At 45.4% G+C, this 20,572-nt stretch overlaps 1 protein-coding gene across 3 annotated transcripts in view; it reads right to left on the reverse strand.

The window, feature by feature from the left end:
- Nucleotides 1-12,592: 12,592 nt before the first annotated feature.
- Nucleotides 12,593-20,572, reverse strand: part of Shroom2 (shroom family member 2) — a 197,769-nt gene continuing 189,789 nt past the window's right edge. For all 3 annotated transcript variants that reach the window (XM_045140089.1, XM_045140087.1, XM_045140090.1), the window contains 2 exons: nucleotides 17,644-17,916; nucleotides 12,593-15,326 (listed from right to left, as the gene is read on the reverse strand). In XM_045140089.1, coding sequence (XP_044996024.1) covers nucleotides 15,060-15,326; nucleotides 17,644-17,916 — 540 coding nt within the window. In that variant the 3' untranslated portion in view covers nucleotides 12,593-15,059. The remainder of the gene's footprint in view (nucleotides 15,327-17,643; nucleotides 17,917-20,572) is intronic.

Consider the following 20,572-nt stretch of genomic DNA (forward strand, 5'->3'; position numbering starts at 1 on the left):
TCAGTAGCCTTCATATATGCTAACAACAAACACACAGAGGATGAAATCAGAGAATCACTCCCATTCACAATTGCATCCAAAAAAATAAATTACCTTGGAATAAACTTAACCAAGGAAGTAAAGAATCTCTACAATGAGAACTTTAAAACACTCAAGTGAGAAATTGCAGAAGACACTAGAAAGTGGAGAAACATCCTTTGTTCCTGGATTTGAAGAATCAATATTGTGAAAAAGGCAATCTTACCAAAAGCAATCTACACATTTAATGCAATCCCTATCAAAATTCCAAAGGCATTCTTCATGGAAATAGAAAAAACAATCCAAAAATTCATTTGGAACCACAAAAAAACTCAAATATCTAAAATAATACTGAGCAACAAAAATGAGGCTGGTGGTTTCTCCATACCTGATTGTAACCTATACTACAGAGCCATAGTAACAAAAACAGCGTGGTACTGGCACAAAAACAGACATGTAGATCAGTGGAACAGAATAGAGGACCCAGATGTAAGCCCAAGTAGCTATAGCCACCTGATATTCGATAAAAATGCCAAAAATACTCATCGGAGAAAAGACAGCCTCTTCAGCAAATGGTGTTGGGGAAACTGGATATATATCTGCAGAAGGATGAAAATAGATTCTTCTCTCTCACCATGCACAAGAATTAAGTCCAAATGGATTAAAGACCTTAACATCAGACCTGAAAGTCTGAAACTGCTAGAGGAAAAAGTAGGGGAAACCCTTCAACATATTGGTCTTGGCAAAGACTTTCTGAATACAACCCCAATTGCTCAGGCAATAAAACCACAGATTAATCACTGGGACCTCATGAAATTACAAAGATTTTGCTCTGCAAAGGACACAGTGAAAAAAGCAGGGTCAACCTACAGAATGGGAAAGAATCTTCGCCAGCTATATATCTGATAGAGGATTAATATCTAGGATATACAAAGAACTCAAAAAGTTAAATAATAAGGAAACAAACAAGCCAATCAAAAAATGGGCTATGGAGCTAAATAGAGCATTCTCAAAGGAAGAAATACGAATGGCACATAAGCATCTAAAAAAATGTTCTATATCCCTAGTCATCAGGGAAATGCAGATTAAAACTACATTGAGATTCCATCTCACTCCTGCCAGATTGGCTACCATCATGAAAACAAATGATCATAAATGTTGGCGGGGATGTGGAAAAAGAGGAACCCTTCTACACTGCTGGTGGGAATGCAATCTGGTCCAGCCATTGAGGAAAATAGTGTGGAGGTTCCTAAAACAGCTAAAGACTGATCTACCATATGACCCAGCTATAGCACTCCTAGGCATATATCCAAAGCACTCATCTCATTTCCTTAGAAGTACGTGCTCAACCATGTTTATTGCTGTTTAATTAATAATAGCTGGGAAATGGAACCAGCCTAGATGTCCCTCAACTGATGAGTGGATAATGAGGATGTGGCACATTTATACAATGGAGTTCTACTCAGCGGTAAAGAAAAATGAAGTTATGAAATTTGCAGAAAAATGGATGGACCTGCAAAATATTATACTAAATGAGGTAACCTAGGCCCAGAAAGCCAAGCGCCACATGTTCTCTCTCATATGTGGATCGTAGCTACAGATGATTGGGCTTCTGCGTGAGAATGAAAATACTTAGTAGCAGAGGCCAGTAAGTTGAAAAGGAGATATAAAGGGAAGAGAAAGGAAGGGAGGAGGGTACTTAATAGGTTTGTATTGTATATATGTAAGTACAATGATTGAGATGGGGAGGTAATATGATGGAGAATGGAATTTCAAAGGGGGAAGTGTGGGGGGTAGGAGGGAGGGTATTACCATGGGATAATTTTTATAATCATGGAAAATGTTAATAAAAATTGTGAAAACAAAAAATAAAGAAAACATGGGAAGGGGGAAAAAAAAAACAAATTCTTGAGCATCAGAAGTAATCTCATAAGAAAAGTGTTAGTATTCTCCAAAGCATAACATGTTAAAGATCTTTGGCAGACAGGAATTTCATGTTTTTGGCTTTGACGATTTGAAAGATACCTTCATAACTGGCTGATTTCAGCAAGGTACAACTTGAGTTGTACACCGTGCTTGGAGGCTGGAGTTCAGGGCTGTGTAAGGTTAGCTCCCCAAAGTTTAGGTGTACTGAATGGACCTGCTGGTTATGTGTATGTCAGGAAATGTGCATAATACTGTTTTTTAATGCAATCCTCACAAATGTCAGAGTATATGTTAAACAAAGTAATAGTGATATATGATGAACTTTTTGAAAAGACTTTCAAATAATATTTAAGCCTAATGACTCATTATCAAAACTATGGAGGACAGCTTAAAAAAAAAAAACATGAGGGACTGGAGAAACGGTTTAGCAGGTAGGGCACTTGCCTGCAAAGCCAAAGGACACAGGTTCAAGTCTTCAGAACCCACATAAACCAGCTGCACAAGGTGGTGCATATGTCTGGAGTTTGTTTGCAGCTGCTAGAGGCCCTGGTGAGCCCATTCTCTCTCTCTCTCTCTCTCTCTCTCTCTCTCTCTCTCTCTCTCCTTCCCTCGTTCTCTCCAATAAATAAATAAATAAAATATTTAAAAAAAACATGAAACTCAAAACAAAACAAAAAAAAAGAGGCAGGAGCAGAAAGTCAGCATTACATTGTCACATCAGGGAAGAAGTAGAGAGAGATGAATATTGGTACTTAGCTTTCTCCTTTTTATATCATATGTGTAGCTGACAGCTTCAGGTTCGCTGAGATGAACTTCCAGACCAGGCACAGTAATGGAGGACGGGATAGTTATTGAAGCTTACAGATCCAGGGGAAGTTCCACAATGGCACAAGAAGCTGACCTGCCTTCACGGGACCAAATACAGAGAGAGAAGCACAAGCCTAAAAGTCAAAAGCCACACAGCACAGCACACTTCAGGAACTCTAGCTAGGCAGATCTTTAGATTGAAATCTCAAACCCACCACCCTACTTTAAGATCCGCCCCGTGACACTGCCTCCAGCCAGGTGGCTGCAGATGCAAACTACAAACTAATAAAACACTGAATATATTGGGGGCCATCTAATCAAACTACCACAGTATGCTACCCAGACCGTAGGACAGTGCAACCCATAGTTGGTGTAGGTTTTCACTCCTCAATTAATCTAATCCAGAAAATCTCTAACAGACTTGACAAGAGATTTGTTTCCATTGTGATTCTAAATGCTGTCAAATTGACAACTGGAGGTTAACCATCACACATGCTCAGGAGATAGTGTCAAATCTTTCTGTTGTTGTTTTTTCAAGATAGGGTCTCACTCTAGCCCATCCTGACACTCAGGCTGGCCTCAAACTCACAGCGATCCTCTTACCTCTGCCCCCTGAGTGCTGTGATTAAAGGTGTGCATCACCACAACTGACTTTGTTTTTGTTTAATATTTTCTTTATTTATTTGAGAGAGGGAAAGAGAGAGAGAGAGTGTGTGAGTATGGGCATGTCAAGGCCCCCAGCCACTGCAAACAAACTCCTGATGCATGCACCACTTTGTCCATCTGGCCTTACGTGGGTACTGGGAAATCGAACCTGGGTCATAGACATTGCAGGAAAGTGCCTTAACCACGGAGCAATCTCTCCAGCCCATGCTCTGAATCTTTATATCAAAATCAAGATGGCTTGAGATGGCATCTTTGCGGGCATGATTTAATGATGTTGAATCTCTTTCTGAAAACATCAAAGGTTTAGATTAAAAGGGTGCCTAGGAACTTTCAAAGGTCAGAAAAATTTCTTCTAGGAAGTCTAGATGTTAGCGACAGTCAAGTGCAAGAGAAACAAGTAACTCTAAACATTCTTAGATCTGCATACAGAAACATAGAAGACCAGACTCCGTCCTTCCTTCCTTCCTTCCTTCCTTCCTTCCTTCCTTCCTTCCTTCCTTCCGTCCTTCCTTCCGTCCGTCCTTCCTTCCTTCCGTCCTTCCTTCCTTCCTTCCTTCCTTCCTTCCTTCCTTCCTTCCTTCCTTCCTTCCTTCCTTCCTTCCTTCCTGCCTTTCTTTCTTTCTTTCTTTCTTTCTTTCTTTCTTTCTTTCTTTCCTTCCTTCCTTCTTTTTTTCTTTCCCTTCTTTCTTCCTTCCTTCCTTCCTTCTTTTCTTTCTTTCCTTCCTTCTTTTTTTCTTTCCCTTCTTTCTTCCTTCCTTCCTTCCTTCCTTTCTTTCTTTCCTTCCTTCTTTTTTCTTTCCCTTCTTTCTTCCTCCCTTCCTTTCTTTCTTTCTTTCTTTCTTTCCTTCCTTCTTTTTTTCTTTCCCTTCTTTCTTCCTTCCTTCCTTTCTTTCTTTCCTTCCTTCTTTTTTCTTTTCCTTCTTTCTTCCTTCCTTCCTTCCTTCCTTTCTTTCTTTCCTTCCTTTTTTTCTTTCCCTTCTTCCTTCCTTCCTTCCTTCCTTCCTTCCTTTCTTTCTTTCTTTCCTTCCTTCTTTTTTTCTTTCCCTTCTTCCTTCCTTCCTTCCTTTCTTTCTTTCTTTCCTTCTTTCTTTCTTTCTTTCCCTTCTTTCTTCCCTTCCTTCCTTCCTTCCTTCCTTCCTTCCTTCCTTCCTTCCTTTCTTTCTTTCTTTCTTTCTTTCTTTCTTTCTTTCTTTCTTACTTTTTGTTGTTGTTTTCAAGATAGACTCTTACTCTAGCCCAGGCTGACCTGGCACTCACTCTGTAGTCCCAGGCTGGCCTAGAACTCATAGTGATCCGGTGATCCTCCTATTTCTGCCTCCTGAGTGCTGGGATTAAAGGCATGTGCCACCATGCCCAGCTTCAGAGTTTCTTTATATATATGAAACTTTGTTGTGTGACAAATCATATCCTGGTCCAATACCCTGCCTCCGCCACTCCCATTCCACTGAGGGGCCTCGTCAGTGGGGTTACTGGTATTCACCATGAGGTTTTGGTTATGAACATAGCAGCAATCAGTCATGGAGACAATGCGTCTGGATACTTCTTCATACCCTGTGGCTCTTACAATCTTTCAGCCCCTTTTCTTGCAGTGCCCCCTGAGCCTTGGCGGGTGTGTTATACATCTAGTTCAGTATTGAGCTCTCGCTTCTGGACTTGTGCTTTGATATGTTTGAGTGTGCTCAGTGGAAGACCAGAGTTTCAAGGATCCCTTCCACATGTTGAAAAGTCTTTCAAGAGAAATTTCCTTTTGAGATCTTGCATCCAATTTCAACTATGAATCACAAGTCATAACTGTACAGAAAAGACATCCCAGGGAAGATACAATGAACACTGTTCTACTATAAAAGTCAAGCATCTTTACTAGAGAAATCAGGACCACCTGACCGTCCATAAGTCTCTCAGACACAGAACCATGGACAGATATTAGTAGTCTGTAATTCCTAAGGCCTTTGTGGGAGATTTTGTTTTGGTTACCAACAGAAATCCATTTCTTCTGTATTTTATTTTTAAATATGGTGGTTGGGCTGGAGACATGGCTTAGTGGTCAAGGTGTTTGCCTGTGAAGCCTAAGAACCCACAGGACCACATAAGCCAGATGCACATGGTGGTGCATGCATCTGGAGTTCGTTTGCAGAGGCGGGAAGCCCTGGCACACCCATTCTTTCTATCTGCCTCTCTCTCCAATAAATAAATAAATGAGTAAAATTAAAAACAAAACTTTAAAAATATTGTTGTCATCTAGCTATGTTGAAGATTGAAAGTTTATACAATTTTGACCCATAAGATATCCAAAATTCAATAAACTCTTACCCTGAACACACAAAGTGAACCAGAGACAAAATTGAACAGAGATGATTTAAAAAGTGAAAATATAGTTTGGCTTACTTCTTTGTTTATTTAGTTTTTTTTTTTTTTTGAGGCAGGGTCTCACTGTAGCTCAGGCTGACCTGGAATTTTCAGGGTGGCCTTTAACTCACAGTCATCCTCCTACATCTGTCTCCCGAGTGCTGGGATTAAAGGCAGACACCACCACGCCTGGCTTAGTTTTTTTTTTTTTTTTTTTTTTTTTTAGGTAGGGTTTCACTCTAGCCCAAGCTAACCTGGAACTCACTCTGTAATTCCAAGCTGGCCTTGAACTCACAGCAATCCTCCTATCTCTGCCTCCTGAATGCTGGGATTAAAGGCATGTACCACCATGCTAAACTACTTCCTATTTTATTTGCAGTACAATTTCTCTTTTAAAGAAACCTATTTTCATTTGTTTATTTGTATGCAGAGAGAGACAGAAGGAAGAGAGAGTGAGAAAGAGAGAGGACGGGACCTCTAGTAACTGCAAATGAACTCCATATGCATATGCCACTTTGTGCACCTGGCTTTACATGGGTACTAGGGAATCGAACCCAGCTCACTAGGCTCTGCAGGCAAGTACCTTATCTGCTGAGCCATCTTTCCAGCCCCATAGTACAATTTTTTTCTTTTTCTTTTTTTTGAGATAGGGTCTCCCTCTAGCCCAGGCTGACCGGAATTCATTCTGTAGTCTCAGGGTAGCCTCGAACTCACAGCGTTCCTCCTACCTCTGCTTCCCGAGTGCTAGGATTAAAGGCATGTGTCGCCAGGCCTGGCTTCCTGCAGTACAATTTCTGAAGGAAAAATAACCCGCAAATCTTAAGTGTAAATGTAAAGTTCAATGAATACTGGTATGTACCCCAGTAACCTACATGGAGGTCATGCCACAGAACATTCTTGTTGAAACAGGGCATGTGGCTGGCTGGTAGAATACCCGCCTTTCATGCTCAAGACTGCCTCCTGGAGGGAGTGTATTGTTGGGGGCGGGCGTATGGGTGTTATAGCCGGTTTCTCTTTGCCAGTGTTTGGCTCACTCTCCTGTTCCTGTTGTCTACCTTATGTTGGCCAGGGGGTGATGTCCACCCTCTGCTCATGCCATCGTTTTCCCCTGCCATCATGATAAACCTCTTTTTCCCACAAACTCCTCTTGGTTGGGTGATTTCTACCAGCAATGTGAACCTGACTGCAACAGTAAAGTGGTACCGAGGAGTGGGATTGCTGTTAGATGCCTGGCTGTGTGGCTTTGGCCTTGTGGAGCTGATTTTCAAGAGGAATGTGGAAGGATTTGAAACATTGGCCTAAGAGACGCCTTGCAGTGCTGTAAGTACAGCTTGATGGATTATTCTGGTCAGAGTTGATAGGCCTGAAGACAGTAAGAACTATGGACTGCGAGGTTTGGCTTATGAGGGTGAGAAAGAGCTTTGCTTGGACTGGGCTAGCAGTTTGTGTGAGAAGCTTGCTGTTATGTCCATGTCCTGAGAAGTTGTGCAGGGTTGCTTTGCGTAGAAATGAACTGGTGTGAGCAGAGGGATATGGCACAGACACACACACACACAGACACACACACACACACACACACACACACACACACTTTCGGTGAACTGCTGCCCATTCAGCTGCAATTGAGGGATTACAACCTTTGAGATTGGGCCAGCTGACCTGCACTGGGGCAACAGGAAGAATGTAGACTCTTTGGAAGGGGCCTGAGTGCTCAAGGAGTGTCCTGTTCTTCAAAGTCTGCTTTATTCCCCCCCGGATTAACAAATTCACAACCTACCCGGTACTGTGGAGTATAAAAAATGCAGGAAAGGGAGGGTCATTGAGTTTGCAACACAGTCTTGTGTTTTGGAAATGGCCATGGGCAGTGTGAAGCAGGTTTGCTGGATGCCTGCATGGAGACCCCATGAGGCCATGAGGATGAACCATGGATTGCAGTGGAGACCCAGTGGAGATGCCGGGACCACGAGATGGCTGCTAAGGAAAGCTGCCAGCCCTGATGAAGTTTTCCAGGACTGTGAGTAGCCTAGCTGAAGGGGCGGAATTGGAATTCCAGAGACTAGTTGCTGGTTAGAATTATTGGACTTGGGGATTTGTCACTGGCTGGAGATGTTGGACTTGGAGTTACAGAGTTTGATGTTTGCCCTGGCTATTTTAAATCTTGTTTTGGTTGAATATTTCTTTGCTATGCCTAATGCCATCTTTTGCAGTGTGAATGTTTATTCTGTGTTATTATGGGTTTTGGGGGTGTGTGGTGGTTTGATTCAGGTGTTCCCCATAAACTTAGGTGATCTGAATTCTAGGTTCCCAGCTGATGGATATTTGGGAATTAATGCCTCCTGGAGGGAGTGTATTGTTGGGGGCGGGCTTATGGGCTTTATAGCCCAGTTTCCCCTTGCCAGTGTTTGGCACACCCTCCTGTTCCTGTTGTCCACCTTATGTTGGCCAGGGGTGATGTCCACCCTGCTCATGCCATTATTTTCCTTGCCATCATGGAGCTTCCCCTCGAGCCTGTAAGCCAAAATAAATCTCTTTTTCCCAGAAGCTGCTCTTGGTTGGGTGATTTCTACCAGCAATGCGCACTAGACTGCAACAGGGGGATTTTTGGTATTATGGCTCAGTTAAAAGATCTTGGACTTGGGCTGGAGAGATGGCTTAGGGGTTAAGCGCTTGCCTGTGAAGCCTAAGGACCCCGGTTCGAGGCTCGGTTCCCTAGGTCCCACGTTAGCCAGATGCACAAGGGGGCGCACGCGTCTGGAGTTCGTTTGCAGAGGCTGGAAGCCCTGGCGTGCCCATTCTCTCTCTTCCTCTATCTGTCTTTCTCTCTCTGTCTGTCGCTCTCAAATAAATAAATAAATAAATAATTAAAAAAAAAGATCTTGGACTTATGGGGATGTATGAACATCATTGGAATTGATAAAAACTATGGGGAATTTTAAAAGTTGGATGAATGCATTGCATTTTACATCATGGATGGTCATGAGTTTATGGGGGCCAGGGGCAGAATGTGGTGGTTTGATTCAGGTGCCCCCCATAAACTTAGGAGTTCTGAATGCTAGGTTCCCAGCTGATGGAGATTTGCGAACTAACACCTCCTGGAGGCAGTGTATTGTTGTGGGCGGACTTATGGGTGTTTTAGCCAGTTTCCCCTTGCCAGTATTTGGCACACTCTCCTATTGCTATGGTCCACCTTATGTTGACCAGGGGGTGATGTCCACCCTCTGCTCATGCCATCGTTTTTCCCTGCCATCACGGAGCTTCCCCTCGAGTCTATAAGCCAAAATAAACCTCTTTTTCCCCACAAGCTGCTCTTGGTTGGGTGATTTCTGCCACCAATGCGAACCGGACTGCAACAGAAGGGAACTGCAACAAGGCTCATTCCATTTGCATGTTGGATTTTTATAAATGGGTCTAAGCCATGTGAATAGCTTTCTTGGTCCCTCTTGGCTCCTGGCCCTCAGGCGGAGCAGCTGAGGGGCCTTTGCATGAAGTCAGAGTGTGCGCATGGAAGGCGTCCGGCACTAGGGAGCAGTGTGATGTGGGGCCTATATCCTCGCCATCCCTGTGGTGGTTTCTACTCAAGTCACGCAGAGACATAGAAACAGACAGAATGAGGTTTACACCAAGTCAGAGACACATAGATGAGACAGAGAGCCAAGCCTCATGACAGTAAGTAGGTCACATTGGCATGTCGCTGGCCCTTGGGGAGAGCCCCAAGTGCAAACTTGAAGCTGTCTCCTCGGTGGTGGTGGCGGCTGTTACTGGTGGCGAAGACCTTCAGCAGCAACGGACATGTCTTCTCATGGTCAGTCACCTTCTCCGGCTCCTTAATATCCCCCTGACCTCCAATCCCCACAGCAAAACAGAGTACATTCTCTTTCACACCATATTAACTTGACCCACCAGAGACCAAAGCTGTGACCAAGACACTGAAGAGAACATCCTAAAGGGAGGAATGATGGGGAGGTCTGTGTCTGCAGTCCTGGGCTCTCGTGAGTCAGTGTGTATGGTGACCAAGGACATCAGGGTGACGGCAGCAAGTGGAAGAGGCTACTCACCTCATGGTGGACAGGAAGCAGAGGGAGAAAAGGGGACTCGTGCATCTGGCTTACGTGGGTACTGGGAAGCAGGGTCCTTTGGCTTTACAGGCAAGCACTTTAACCGTTAAGCCATGCTTTTTTGTTTTTAAAATATTTTATTTATTTATTTGAGAGAGAGAGAATGGGCACGCCAGGGCCTCTAGCCATGACAAACGAACTCCAGATGCATGGGCCCCCCTTGTGCATCTGGCTTATGTTGGTCCTGGGGAATTGAACCAAGGTCCTTAGGCTTTGCAGACAAGCACCTTAACCACTAAGCCATTCCTCCAGCCCTGCCCCCCTTCCCCGTTTTTTAAAAGAAGAGATTAATGGGGGTGAAAAGGCCTAAGAGGGGTCAGGGGAAAAGACTGAGTAAAGGAAAGACAGAGGGAGGGCTAATCAAAATCTAAGTGGATATGAATAAATTATATGGAAGCCTACTCTTTTGGACAATGGAATACTTACTAAAACAAAATTCAGTGCCAGGGATGGGATTCCTCCAGTGAGTTATTGTCCAGGGAAGTCCCTGATGCCCCCAAAACATTATAGCCCATTGCTGAGGCCCTTGGTTTCCCACCAGGAATAGATAGTAAGACCCTATTGCTGAAGACTCCACATACTTGGGCTGCACGGTCACTGAGAAATCCTGCTGGAACTGAGCTGAAAATATCCATGTAGACCAGCTGACAAAAAGCTGGAACAAGCCATGCTGCATGCAGCTCAATGGGAGAGAGAGAAATCACCAGTGAAGATACTCAACAGTAGACACTGCAAGCCTTATATTTGGCCAGCTAGGCCAAATAAGCCAATGGGTGCAATAGTGGCACATCTGTTATGGGGGGAACCAACTGCCCTCTAATTGGACTGGAGGCCCACTCCATGGGAGGGAATACATCCCTGATACTGAAACCCTACAAGAGTAGTCATGAGCCCTAGGGGTGTAACATCTTGCTTGTGTCTGGTAGGAGGATCACTGTGCTTTTGTCCCAGCACTCAGAAGGTAGAGGTAGGAGGATCACCATGAGTTCGAGGCCACACTGAGACTACATAGTGAATTCCAGGTCAGCCTGGAGTAGAGTGAGAACCTACCTTGAGGAAAAAAAAAAAAAAGCAAACAAACTTAAATAAAAGGGGAAAAAGGAGAGGAAAAAGAAAAAAAGTGGAAAAGAGGACTAGAGGAGAAAAGGACTTGAGGTAAGAAAAGAAAAAGAGGTTTGTTTTATTTGGTATCTCCTTGATGTTGGTTCATTCTTTTTTGTTGTTTTTGGAGGTAGGGTCTCGCTCTAGCCCAGGCTGACCTGGAATTCACTATGGAGTCTCAGGGTGGCCTCGAACTCATGGCGATCCTCCTCCCTCTGCCTCCCGAGTGCTGGGACTAAAGGTGTGTGCCATCACAGCCAGCTAGGTTCATTCTTTTGGGGCAGTCACACTGTGTTACAAGTCCAGGATCACCTTGAACTTGTGATCTTTCTGACTCCACCCTTGGAGGGTTGGGATGACAGGACTATGACAATACACCTGGCCTAAACACCCATAGGGAACTGATACAGTGCCCGTTATTAGTGACTGAAGATCATGTTTTCTTCTCTTTACTGCCACGAGATATGTTGACCTATAATACAACAGATGACGTGTTCAAATAGAAAAAGACCACCACCGACAGGTGAATTGTCCTCTAGTACGTAAATCAACCGTTTCAGCCAGCCCTCAGTTAAGGGGATCTGGGCTGTGTCCTCTGTAAGTAAGGGGGACAACTGGACTCAGAACTGAAATATGTCTGACTCAGGCCTGGGCTCCAGGCTCATGAATCCTTTCGCTCCTTTTTTTCCCATTCTAAGGGAGGACGCAGGCCTCAGAGATGCTAAGAGATTTTCTCAGGCCATGCAGCTAAGGAAGTGAGAGGGCCTATGTACCAGGCAAGTGGCTCTGGGGTTGTGAATAGAAGGTCAGGTGTGACACGGCCACAACTGTGACTATGGCTGGTCCCAGTGATGAAGACGAGGGCCACAGAGCACAGCCTGCACCAGCTATCTGACAAACTTATGAGCCAAGTGGAGATTCTTTTTTTTATTATTTTACTTACTTATTTGAGAGAAACGAGGAGAGGAAGTGGCAAATAGAGAAGGAGAATGGGCATGCCAGGGCCTCCAGCCACTCCAAGGGAACCCCAGATGTATGCAACACCTTGTGCATCTGGCTTATGTGGGTCCTGGGGAATCGAACTTGGGCCCTGATGCTTCATGGGCAAGCGCCTTAACCACTAAACCATTTCTCCAGCCCCCAAGTGGAAGTTCTTGTTCTGTGCACGGCTTAGATGTTATAGTGCACTATGCATTCACAATGGGAGGGAAAGGACAAACTCCTAAACACACATTTAGTTAGAAACCAGTACAGTATCACCTGTGCCCAACAAGGTTTACTGACTGCAAATTACAAACATATAATCGATAATAAAGTTCACACAAATGGCTTAAGAATCTGACATGCAGTTAAGATGGTCTTTTTTCTTCTTGCTATTGCTACAGGGGCTTACTAAGTAGCTTAGACTGGCCTTGAACTCATGGTGCTTGCCTCAGCCTCCCAAGTGCTGGGATTGCAGGCATGTACCACCATGCATAGCTTAGCATATTGGAGGGTCTAGCTGGGATTTGAACCTAGGGTTTCATGCTTATGCCCTTCTGCCCTGGGCTACATCCCTAGCACCAAAGACATTACACTTAGCTATAATGTACAGAAATCAAAGACACACTTCGTTCATTTGCAGAGATACTATTTATTGTGTTAAAGTCAAGCAGGATAATCTGTGGATTAAGTGGTCAGTGTCAAGGATGAAGTCTCTGCATGTTTGCCAGGGTGGAGTGCAGGGTTCAAGTCACAAGGTCTGAACAAAAGCAAGTGTGCTGCGTGTACAGTGTTCCACAGCCGTGCCACATCCTATGAATGCCAGGACCAACCATTAGCACCAGATGGTTTTTATGCAACAGTACCACTATATACAGACGCACATACCTGGACTCACTAGCATCTTTGGGTCCCCGCTAACCAGACACTGAAGACACACACGAGATAATGGACAGAGAGGTCACCATTACGTGTTTCACTAAAAGCAGAGTAGAGTGCTGTAGATCGCTACGCATTAAGAAAAAGTCTGAAACTACACAAGACAGGCAGATACAAATGAAATTCCATTATTCACATTTTACACACATTTCATTAAAATGATCACAACACTGTAGTCAAGGGGAAAGAATCACAAGTAAATAGCTTGGTGTAAATTATAAATAGTCTGAAAGTCCTCGGAAGGTTTGTGGACAGCCAGCTGCAGTTTTGCTGTCATGACCCACGTTCCCAGCAAGGGACACCGCCAGGAGGGAGGCGGCGGCTGCGGCGGCTGAGCGGGGACTTTGCAAGGCAGAAGTATATTCGCTTAACAGGAATGAAACGTTTTGCAGAGGCGCTCATCTGACTGACACGGGCACACTGCCAAGAAAGCAGCTTCTGGCTCGCCCTCTCGAAGTTTTCCCATGTGGACTTGGCTATAAGAAGGGTCCCAACTTCTCCGCCAGTGATGGTGGCATCCACCTTGGCTCCTCTGGCTCAGGAAGCACGGGTTCTGATCGTGTAAGATAACTCTGCACGTGTGTTCGCGTGTGCGCACGCGCACGTGCACGGACCCCTGAATATTAGAGCGCGTGTGTGCTCTGGGAAGGTTGCAGTCACTGCCGACAGAGCGAAATCATTGCACATGCTGCAAGCTTCCGGCGGGGGCAGGGGAATCAAGATCACCCCTTGATAGAACAAAGGCTCTAGTAACATCTAAACATCAAGTCATCTGGGGTGCTTGCTCACCATTCACCATGCATTTAGTTACATGAACATCTTTTGAAGAACTACACCAGACCTACACATATTAAAAATAAGTAAGCTATAACTGAGCCACTGGTGGCTGAACTTTTCATGTGCTTATCTGCCATGCATATGTCCTCTTTGGTGAAGTGTCAAGTTTTCTGTCCGCTTTTTAGTTGGGCTGTTTGCTTTCCTACTGTTGAGTGTTGAGAGGTCTTTTTTATAGTCCCAGTACAAAGTCTTTTAATCAGATGCATAGAGCCATGGAGTTGGGCACAGTGGTACATGCCTGTAATCCCAGCACTTGCCAGGAGGAGGCAGGAGGATCAGGGATTCAAGACCATCCTCGGCTATAATGCGAATCTGAGATCAACCTGGGATACATGAGACCCTTCTCAAAAAACAAGCAAACACATCAGACACACGATTTCCAAATCTTTCCTCCCAGTCTGTGACTTTATCAATTGGGAGTGAACAGAGCAACAATGTTGTTTTAAGGGGCTTAGCGTGCTGCTAACTCAACTGGTTAACGAGCACAGAATAAACTCGGTTTCAACTGTAGGTGCTAGACAGTCCCCAGGCTTCTGAAAATCCAAAGGAGAGGGTCTGACAGTACATGGCATGTGGCCTTCATTGTATGGCAATAGACTGGGAGGCACAAAAGTCACCAAGTAGCATTCCAATTAATCATGAAAGTTCTCATTAAAATTAATGGTCTAGTGGAAAGTGACTTTTAGAATATCCCATCAGCTTCAGGAAACTAAGAACTAACAGGTACATTATCACTGGATATCCGTGAACCAAGTCACATGACTTAGCTGGAAGATATGAACAACAGCTATCGGTTTATTTTGTGTGTTTCAAAGCATGCACAAGATGTATGTGGCAACTTTAAGGTTAGAGTGAGTGTGCCCAACATGTAGTCGTTCGTTTCACAGTTGGGTTTTAGACATTAGGAAAGCAATCATGTTTCCCACATGTTAATAAATTAGCATCATGGGTTTTTGTTGGGTCAGAGAATATCAGTACGGTAGATATGACAAACACACTGTTGAATGAGCAAGGACAAAACACAGCACAACCCAAGCTCGACTGAATCCCACGACTCACAAGGACTGGCCCCTCTCACACACCGTAGGGAGGCACTGCTCGAGTAAACGGGAGGCCCAGCGTTAGGTGGTCCCCGGGTACACTGGCAGCCGTCAGAGCCTGGTATCTTCTGTAGTCACATGTGACGAGAAACTGTTCCGAGTTGCAAGGGAAACTAAAATCTTAAATCACCACACACCAACACAGACATTATTGCTTTTCTACTAGCCACTCTCCAGGCCTGGAACTCCAAGGCTGTTTCTGCCCTCTACAAGGACTGGGCTCTCATTTGCCTCTCTCGGGATGCAGGCTGTCGAATAAGCACTTGAGCTGCTCTTCGCCGAGGTGAATTTTGTCTTCTAGCTCTCGCTGCTCAATGATCAGGGCTGACTTCATTTTCACGAAGTGCTCATAGTCGGCCAGGCTCTCCTCACTGAGGTAGGTGGCCAGTATGTCACACACGATGCGCTCGCGACGGTCCAGGTTCTCTTTCAGCTCCTTGGCGTCCTCATGTTGCTGGGTTAGGACTTTCTGCTTCTCCAGCAGCGACTGCTATTGAGCAGAGGAGACAAAGAAATAAGCCCGTGAGAATAGGATGAAGACAAGGGCTCCACCCGACCTCTTTGAAAACATGACAGCTTTGGGGACTAGTCTCATAGCTGCCTGTCAGACGGCCGGTGGGAAACTTAAGGGCACCTGAGATCTAATAGGGTCCCTGCAGATAAGGCCAGGATACAGGAGGCATGTGTTTGTCACTATGGCTGGCTCCTCCTAGCATATCCCACTCAGAAACCACTCTCTTGGGCCTCTATGGGGTTCTTCTCATTATCTGTGTCTTGCTCTCTTCCACCTGCCTTAAAATCAGGGGACTAGAAACCCGAAGGGGACTTGGGCATCCTAGTACTAAGAACATTTGTAAAAGGAAATATTGTAAATAAACCAGGCCCAATGGTGCAGGCCTGTAATCCCAACTACTAGGGAGGTTGAGGCAAGAAGATCAAAAGTCCAGTTCAAAGCCAGCCTAGACAACTCTGAGAATTTCAAAAAGTGAAAAAAGGGCTTGGGCTATGTAGCTCAGGGTCAAGAGATTGCCTAACATGAGCGAGACCTGTGGACTGGTTTGGGAGGGAGGGACGCTGATTCCAGGGAAGGAGTGAGCTCTATGGCAGAGGGTGTAGCGTATACACAGGAAGGAACAGAGAAGCAGGAGAGAGAAGGGCAGGGGTCAAGAGTGCGCATGTTTTTGACCATGCCCTTAACACCCTTTGGGGGCCTGTCCCTGGTGACACATAACCCTGTCCTTAATGCAGGGCACTTGCAACCACTGTACCCATACTACCCACACGGCAAAACACTAGCGCGGGCAAATATGGGCAAGGTAGTTCTACCCGCTAAGCAGATAACCAGGGGGAGGGAGCCCCAAAGAAGGAATACTGAAACTGGCATTGGCTGCTCTTCTTGTTTCCTGTTTTGTCCCCCCCACCCCTTAGGCTTAAATGCAAGGTTTTTCTAAATCCGAGGGCCATTTCCCCTTCCCTTCTCAGTAGGCTCTCCCCAGGTGCGAGCATTCCTATGTGACCTGGGAGCCCATGAGCTCCCCCGTATACACCTCAATAGGCCAACCCTGAGGAACCTGAAAAAGGACATGCCTCACCAAGGCAGGTGTCACTTCACCCAATAAAACCCAGACAGGGGAGCATGGACTCCCGACTCAGGGCTCCTCTCCTCTTATGAGGGGCCTATGCCTTTGTTCCTGTGTGACTTTTATTCTGGGTTGCTTTCAATAAAGTCTGCCTTCACCTTGCTTTAAATTCTTTCCCCATCCATTAATACTTTAATAGACAGAAGGAAAGAAGCCAAACCCTGGATGGTAGCTCGACCAACTCCAAGAGGAAGGAAACTAAGAAAATATATGTACACTACACAGGGCGACCAGTAGACATCAAGCATTCATTTACTATGAGCAAATCTCTTTCTTTTCTTTTCAGTGCTGGGAATTGAACCCAGGGCCTTCTACACACTGAACCTAAGTACCACTACCCTACACACTAAACGTGTTTAACTGTTTTTATTTTTTCAAGGTAGGGTCTCGCTCTAGTCCAGGCTAACCTGGAATTCACTATGGAGTCTCAGGGTGGCCTTGAACTCCCAGCAATCCTCCCGAGTGCTGGGATTAAAGGCATGTGCCACCATGCCCGGCTGAGTTTGACTTTTGCTAAGCACCAGGACAGCTACTGTGTGACATTACTATTTGGCAGAAAAAGGTCAGCAAAGAGGGGCTATTCTCTCTTGGCATATGGCTTCTGCAAGTTGCCCATGACCACACAAGCTTTGCAGAACCCCATCTGTCTTTGGCTGAGGAACACCTTGGCCCTCAGGTGTGAGGGAAACAAAGAGACAACATGATTTCACGGAAACAGGCCACACCAGGTCAGGCCAACTTCAGAAGGGAAACTTAACTGGCTCCACAAATGTAGTTCAGGTTGTGAAAACCATCTGGCCTCCTTGGATGCCTGGAAGCTGCTGAGGTAGTGGCAGTGGGTGGCTGGGGGAGTAGGTGCTTTAGTAACAATAGTAACAATAAAGATGGTTATTTTGACAGCCCATGCTATACCAAGAATGAAAGAAAAATGTTAGACTTATTTTTTTACGTATGAGGTAAAGCCAGCAAAGCAGATACTAATTTCTTATAATTTGCATGTAACAAAAGCGAAGTTCGGCATGGTGGTACCCTGTAATGCCTCAACTCTATCTCATTAATTAATTTTCCCTGGCAATTGAAAAGAAAAGGAGGAAGTGGGGGGCTTCCCAGGGCAGCTCTCTCAGCAGACCAACCCTCCACCATGCCAGTTTATATTTGCAGAGATACCCGGTCACTAGGAGAAGGACTGTCATCCAAATTATTGAGGGCGTTTTCCACCCGAGCCAGGCGGCCTGACAGTGACAGCAGAAGGTTCACCACTTTGTCCAGGTCCCCAATGAACATCCGGAACTTGTCAAACTCGTTGGGCTTGCAGACATCTTTCACGATGGCCTCCACCTCCTCCCCAAGCGCATTGTTGGCCTGGATGTCCTCCAGCAGGCTCTGGCGGGCTTCCCGGAGGACCTGCAGCTTGCGGCTGATGCTGTCTATGAGCTCTTGCTGAGGGGACGGAGGGGAGCAGGGAGACACGCATTAGGATTGCATTGAACTGCTGCCCTGAGTTAGTGCAGCCACAGATCACACAACTCAGGCAGAATTCAGCCACAGTGAGCTTCTAAACTGTTTAGACTTAGTAAATGAAATGAATATAAAAAGTTAGACATGTGTATTAAATGCATTAAAAAAAAAACAACAAAGCAGGGTTAGGGGCATAGCTTAATGACAGAACATTTATCTAGGATCTACCAGGTCCTGGGTTCCATCCCCAGAGTGATAAAAATAAATAAAAAGTGAATGTGGGGCTGGAGTGATGGCTTAGAGGTTAAGGCATTTGCCTACAAAGCCAAAGGACCCAGGTTCAATTCTCCAGGACCCACATAAGCTAGATGCACATGGTGGCACATGCATCTGGCATTCATTTACAGTGGCTAGAGGCCCTGGCATGCCCATTCTCAATCTCTCTCTCTGAAATAAGGTTAATAAAAAAAGCTGGGCATGGTGGTGCACGCCTTTAATCCCAGCACTTGGGAGACAAGAGGTAGGAGGATTACTGTGACTTCAAGGCCACCCTGAGGCTACATATCCAGGTTAGCCTGGGCTAAAGTGGAACCCGACCTCGAAAAAGTTTTAAAAAAAGGTGTGGAGTGTGATGGTGCATGTCTATAATCCCAACACTTGAAAGACAGTTGTGAAGATGATGTCTAAGCCAGCCTATCTCAGAAGACAAAAAGCAAATTCTCATTCTATTAATGCTCTGCTTAGTCACACAAACTACTTCAACTCACAGCAGATACTATTTTGATCTCTAGGTTTGTGGGAATACACAGAATCTGTGATATTTTGTGTCATCTATCCTTTGGAAGTGTTCAAATTAAAGACTCACATCTAGTGCTATTGAGTGCTGTCCTAGAACCTAATGCAATTTCCATCTCAGAACACGTGTGGTTATGCAAGAACTCCTCAGCACGACCGACTCTGCGAACTTTCCCTCACAGAAGGAGGTGAGGAGGAATCAGTGGACCTTCACCTTAGAGCCACTACTTACTGCACCTCCCTCCCTTGCGGCTTTATGTAATACTGCCCGTGTGCGTGCGTGTGTGTGTGTGCGCGTGCAGTGTACACAAGTGTGAGCATATAGCCAGACTGCTCAAATCACCTTGAAGCTCCACAGCTGAGACTATGGCTGTATTTTCAGATATTTATCATTTGAGAGGAAAGCACAAAACAGGCGGAGAACTTTTTAAAATCTTGTTGATACCAGCCCTAACTTATATAAATGCTTCAAGCAGCAGAGGTTTTTGTGGATATAAGAGGGCCCCTACCTTTCCTTTTCTTTCTTTCTTTTCAAATTTATGCCCCAAGTACACTGAGCACACGTTGCCCTTCTTCAGGTAACTACAGTAACGATTTCACATCAGGGCGGTACATGATGAACAGCTAACCTCTGAGCAGCACACAGGTGCTGAAGTTGTCTGCACCGTGGCTCTCATTTCCCAGCGAGCTCATCACGAGCATGGCAGCAGAGGCCACATTCACACTGCCTTGCATCTCTCAATTAGCACAGGTCAGGAACTGGGAGGCTGGAGGTGGGAGCTCTGAGCATTTCCACTCTGCCTATATTAGGAGCTCTCGTTCTCTGCCTTTGGTTCCACTCCATGGGGACCAATCTTGTCTCTCTGTGCCCTGCACCCACATCTTTGTTCCAGCTTTAAACTATAATCTTCCAAGACCAGAGAACTAAAGGGCTAAGCCATTTCCAGTTATTCGGAAGCTTCCCTAGAACAGCCTGTGCAGACCGCACCTGAGCAGCCCAGGTCTAAACACACTCAGTGCTTTAAAGTACTAGGTTTCTGGGCTGGGCCACAGGATCCTTGCTGCAAGCCTACACAGGGGTCTTCCAACTCCCTCCTAGCTCTGTCCTGAGCCTTTCAATCCAGAGGGCCACCCATGCTTTGGCCCATGGCTCTATGACCATGTAGTGACACTGTGATTAGGAAAGCCAAGGTCTCTCAGGAATGCTGGATCCATGTGCAATGAGGTTTAGGTATGAACCCCAGAATTCACGTGTTGAAAACTTAATCTGCAAATCCGTATGTTATTTGGAATTTCCAGTCAGGTGTTGGGAGGTCATTGGGACTAGATGAGGTCACGAGAGTGGTAGGCCCCCAGGATGGCATCAATGGCTTTGTGAGATGATGAAAAGAGATTTCAGCTAGCGCACTTGCTCTGTCTCCACATGGTTTCCTCCAGCTTGCCAGCTGTAGCAAGAAAGTTCTTCATAGACACTTGCATGCTGACCTGGAATTAACTATGTAGTTTCAAGGTGGCCTCAAACTCACAGCAATCCTGTTACCTCTGCCTCCCGATTTCTTATGTTGATTTTTTTTTGGGGGGGGGCAGGGTTTCACTCTAGCTCAGGCTGACCTGGATCTTACTCTATAGCACCAGGCTGGCCTCGAACTCACAGTGATCCTCCTGCCTGGGATTAAAAGTGTGAGCCACCTGGCTTGACAATGGCACTTTGATCTTGGACTTCAAAGTCTCCACAACTGTAAACTGAATATTTATTTATTTATTTGAATTTTGGTGACAATGTCTTGCTTTGTTTCTTGGGCTGGCCTGGACCTTGCTATATAGGCCAGACTAGCCTTGAACT

Source organism: Jaculus jaculus, chromosome X (genome assembly GCF_020740685.1).
Source record: "Jaculus jaculus isolate mJacJac1 chromosome X, mJacJac1.mat.Y.cur, whole genome shotgun sequence".
Lineage (NCBI taxonomy): Eukaryota > Metazoa > Chordata > Mammalia > Rodentia > Dipodidae > Jaculus > Jaculus jaculus.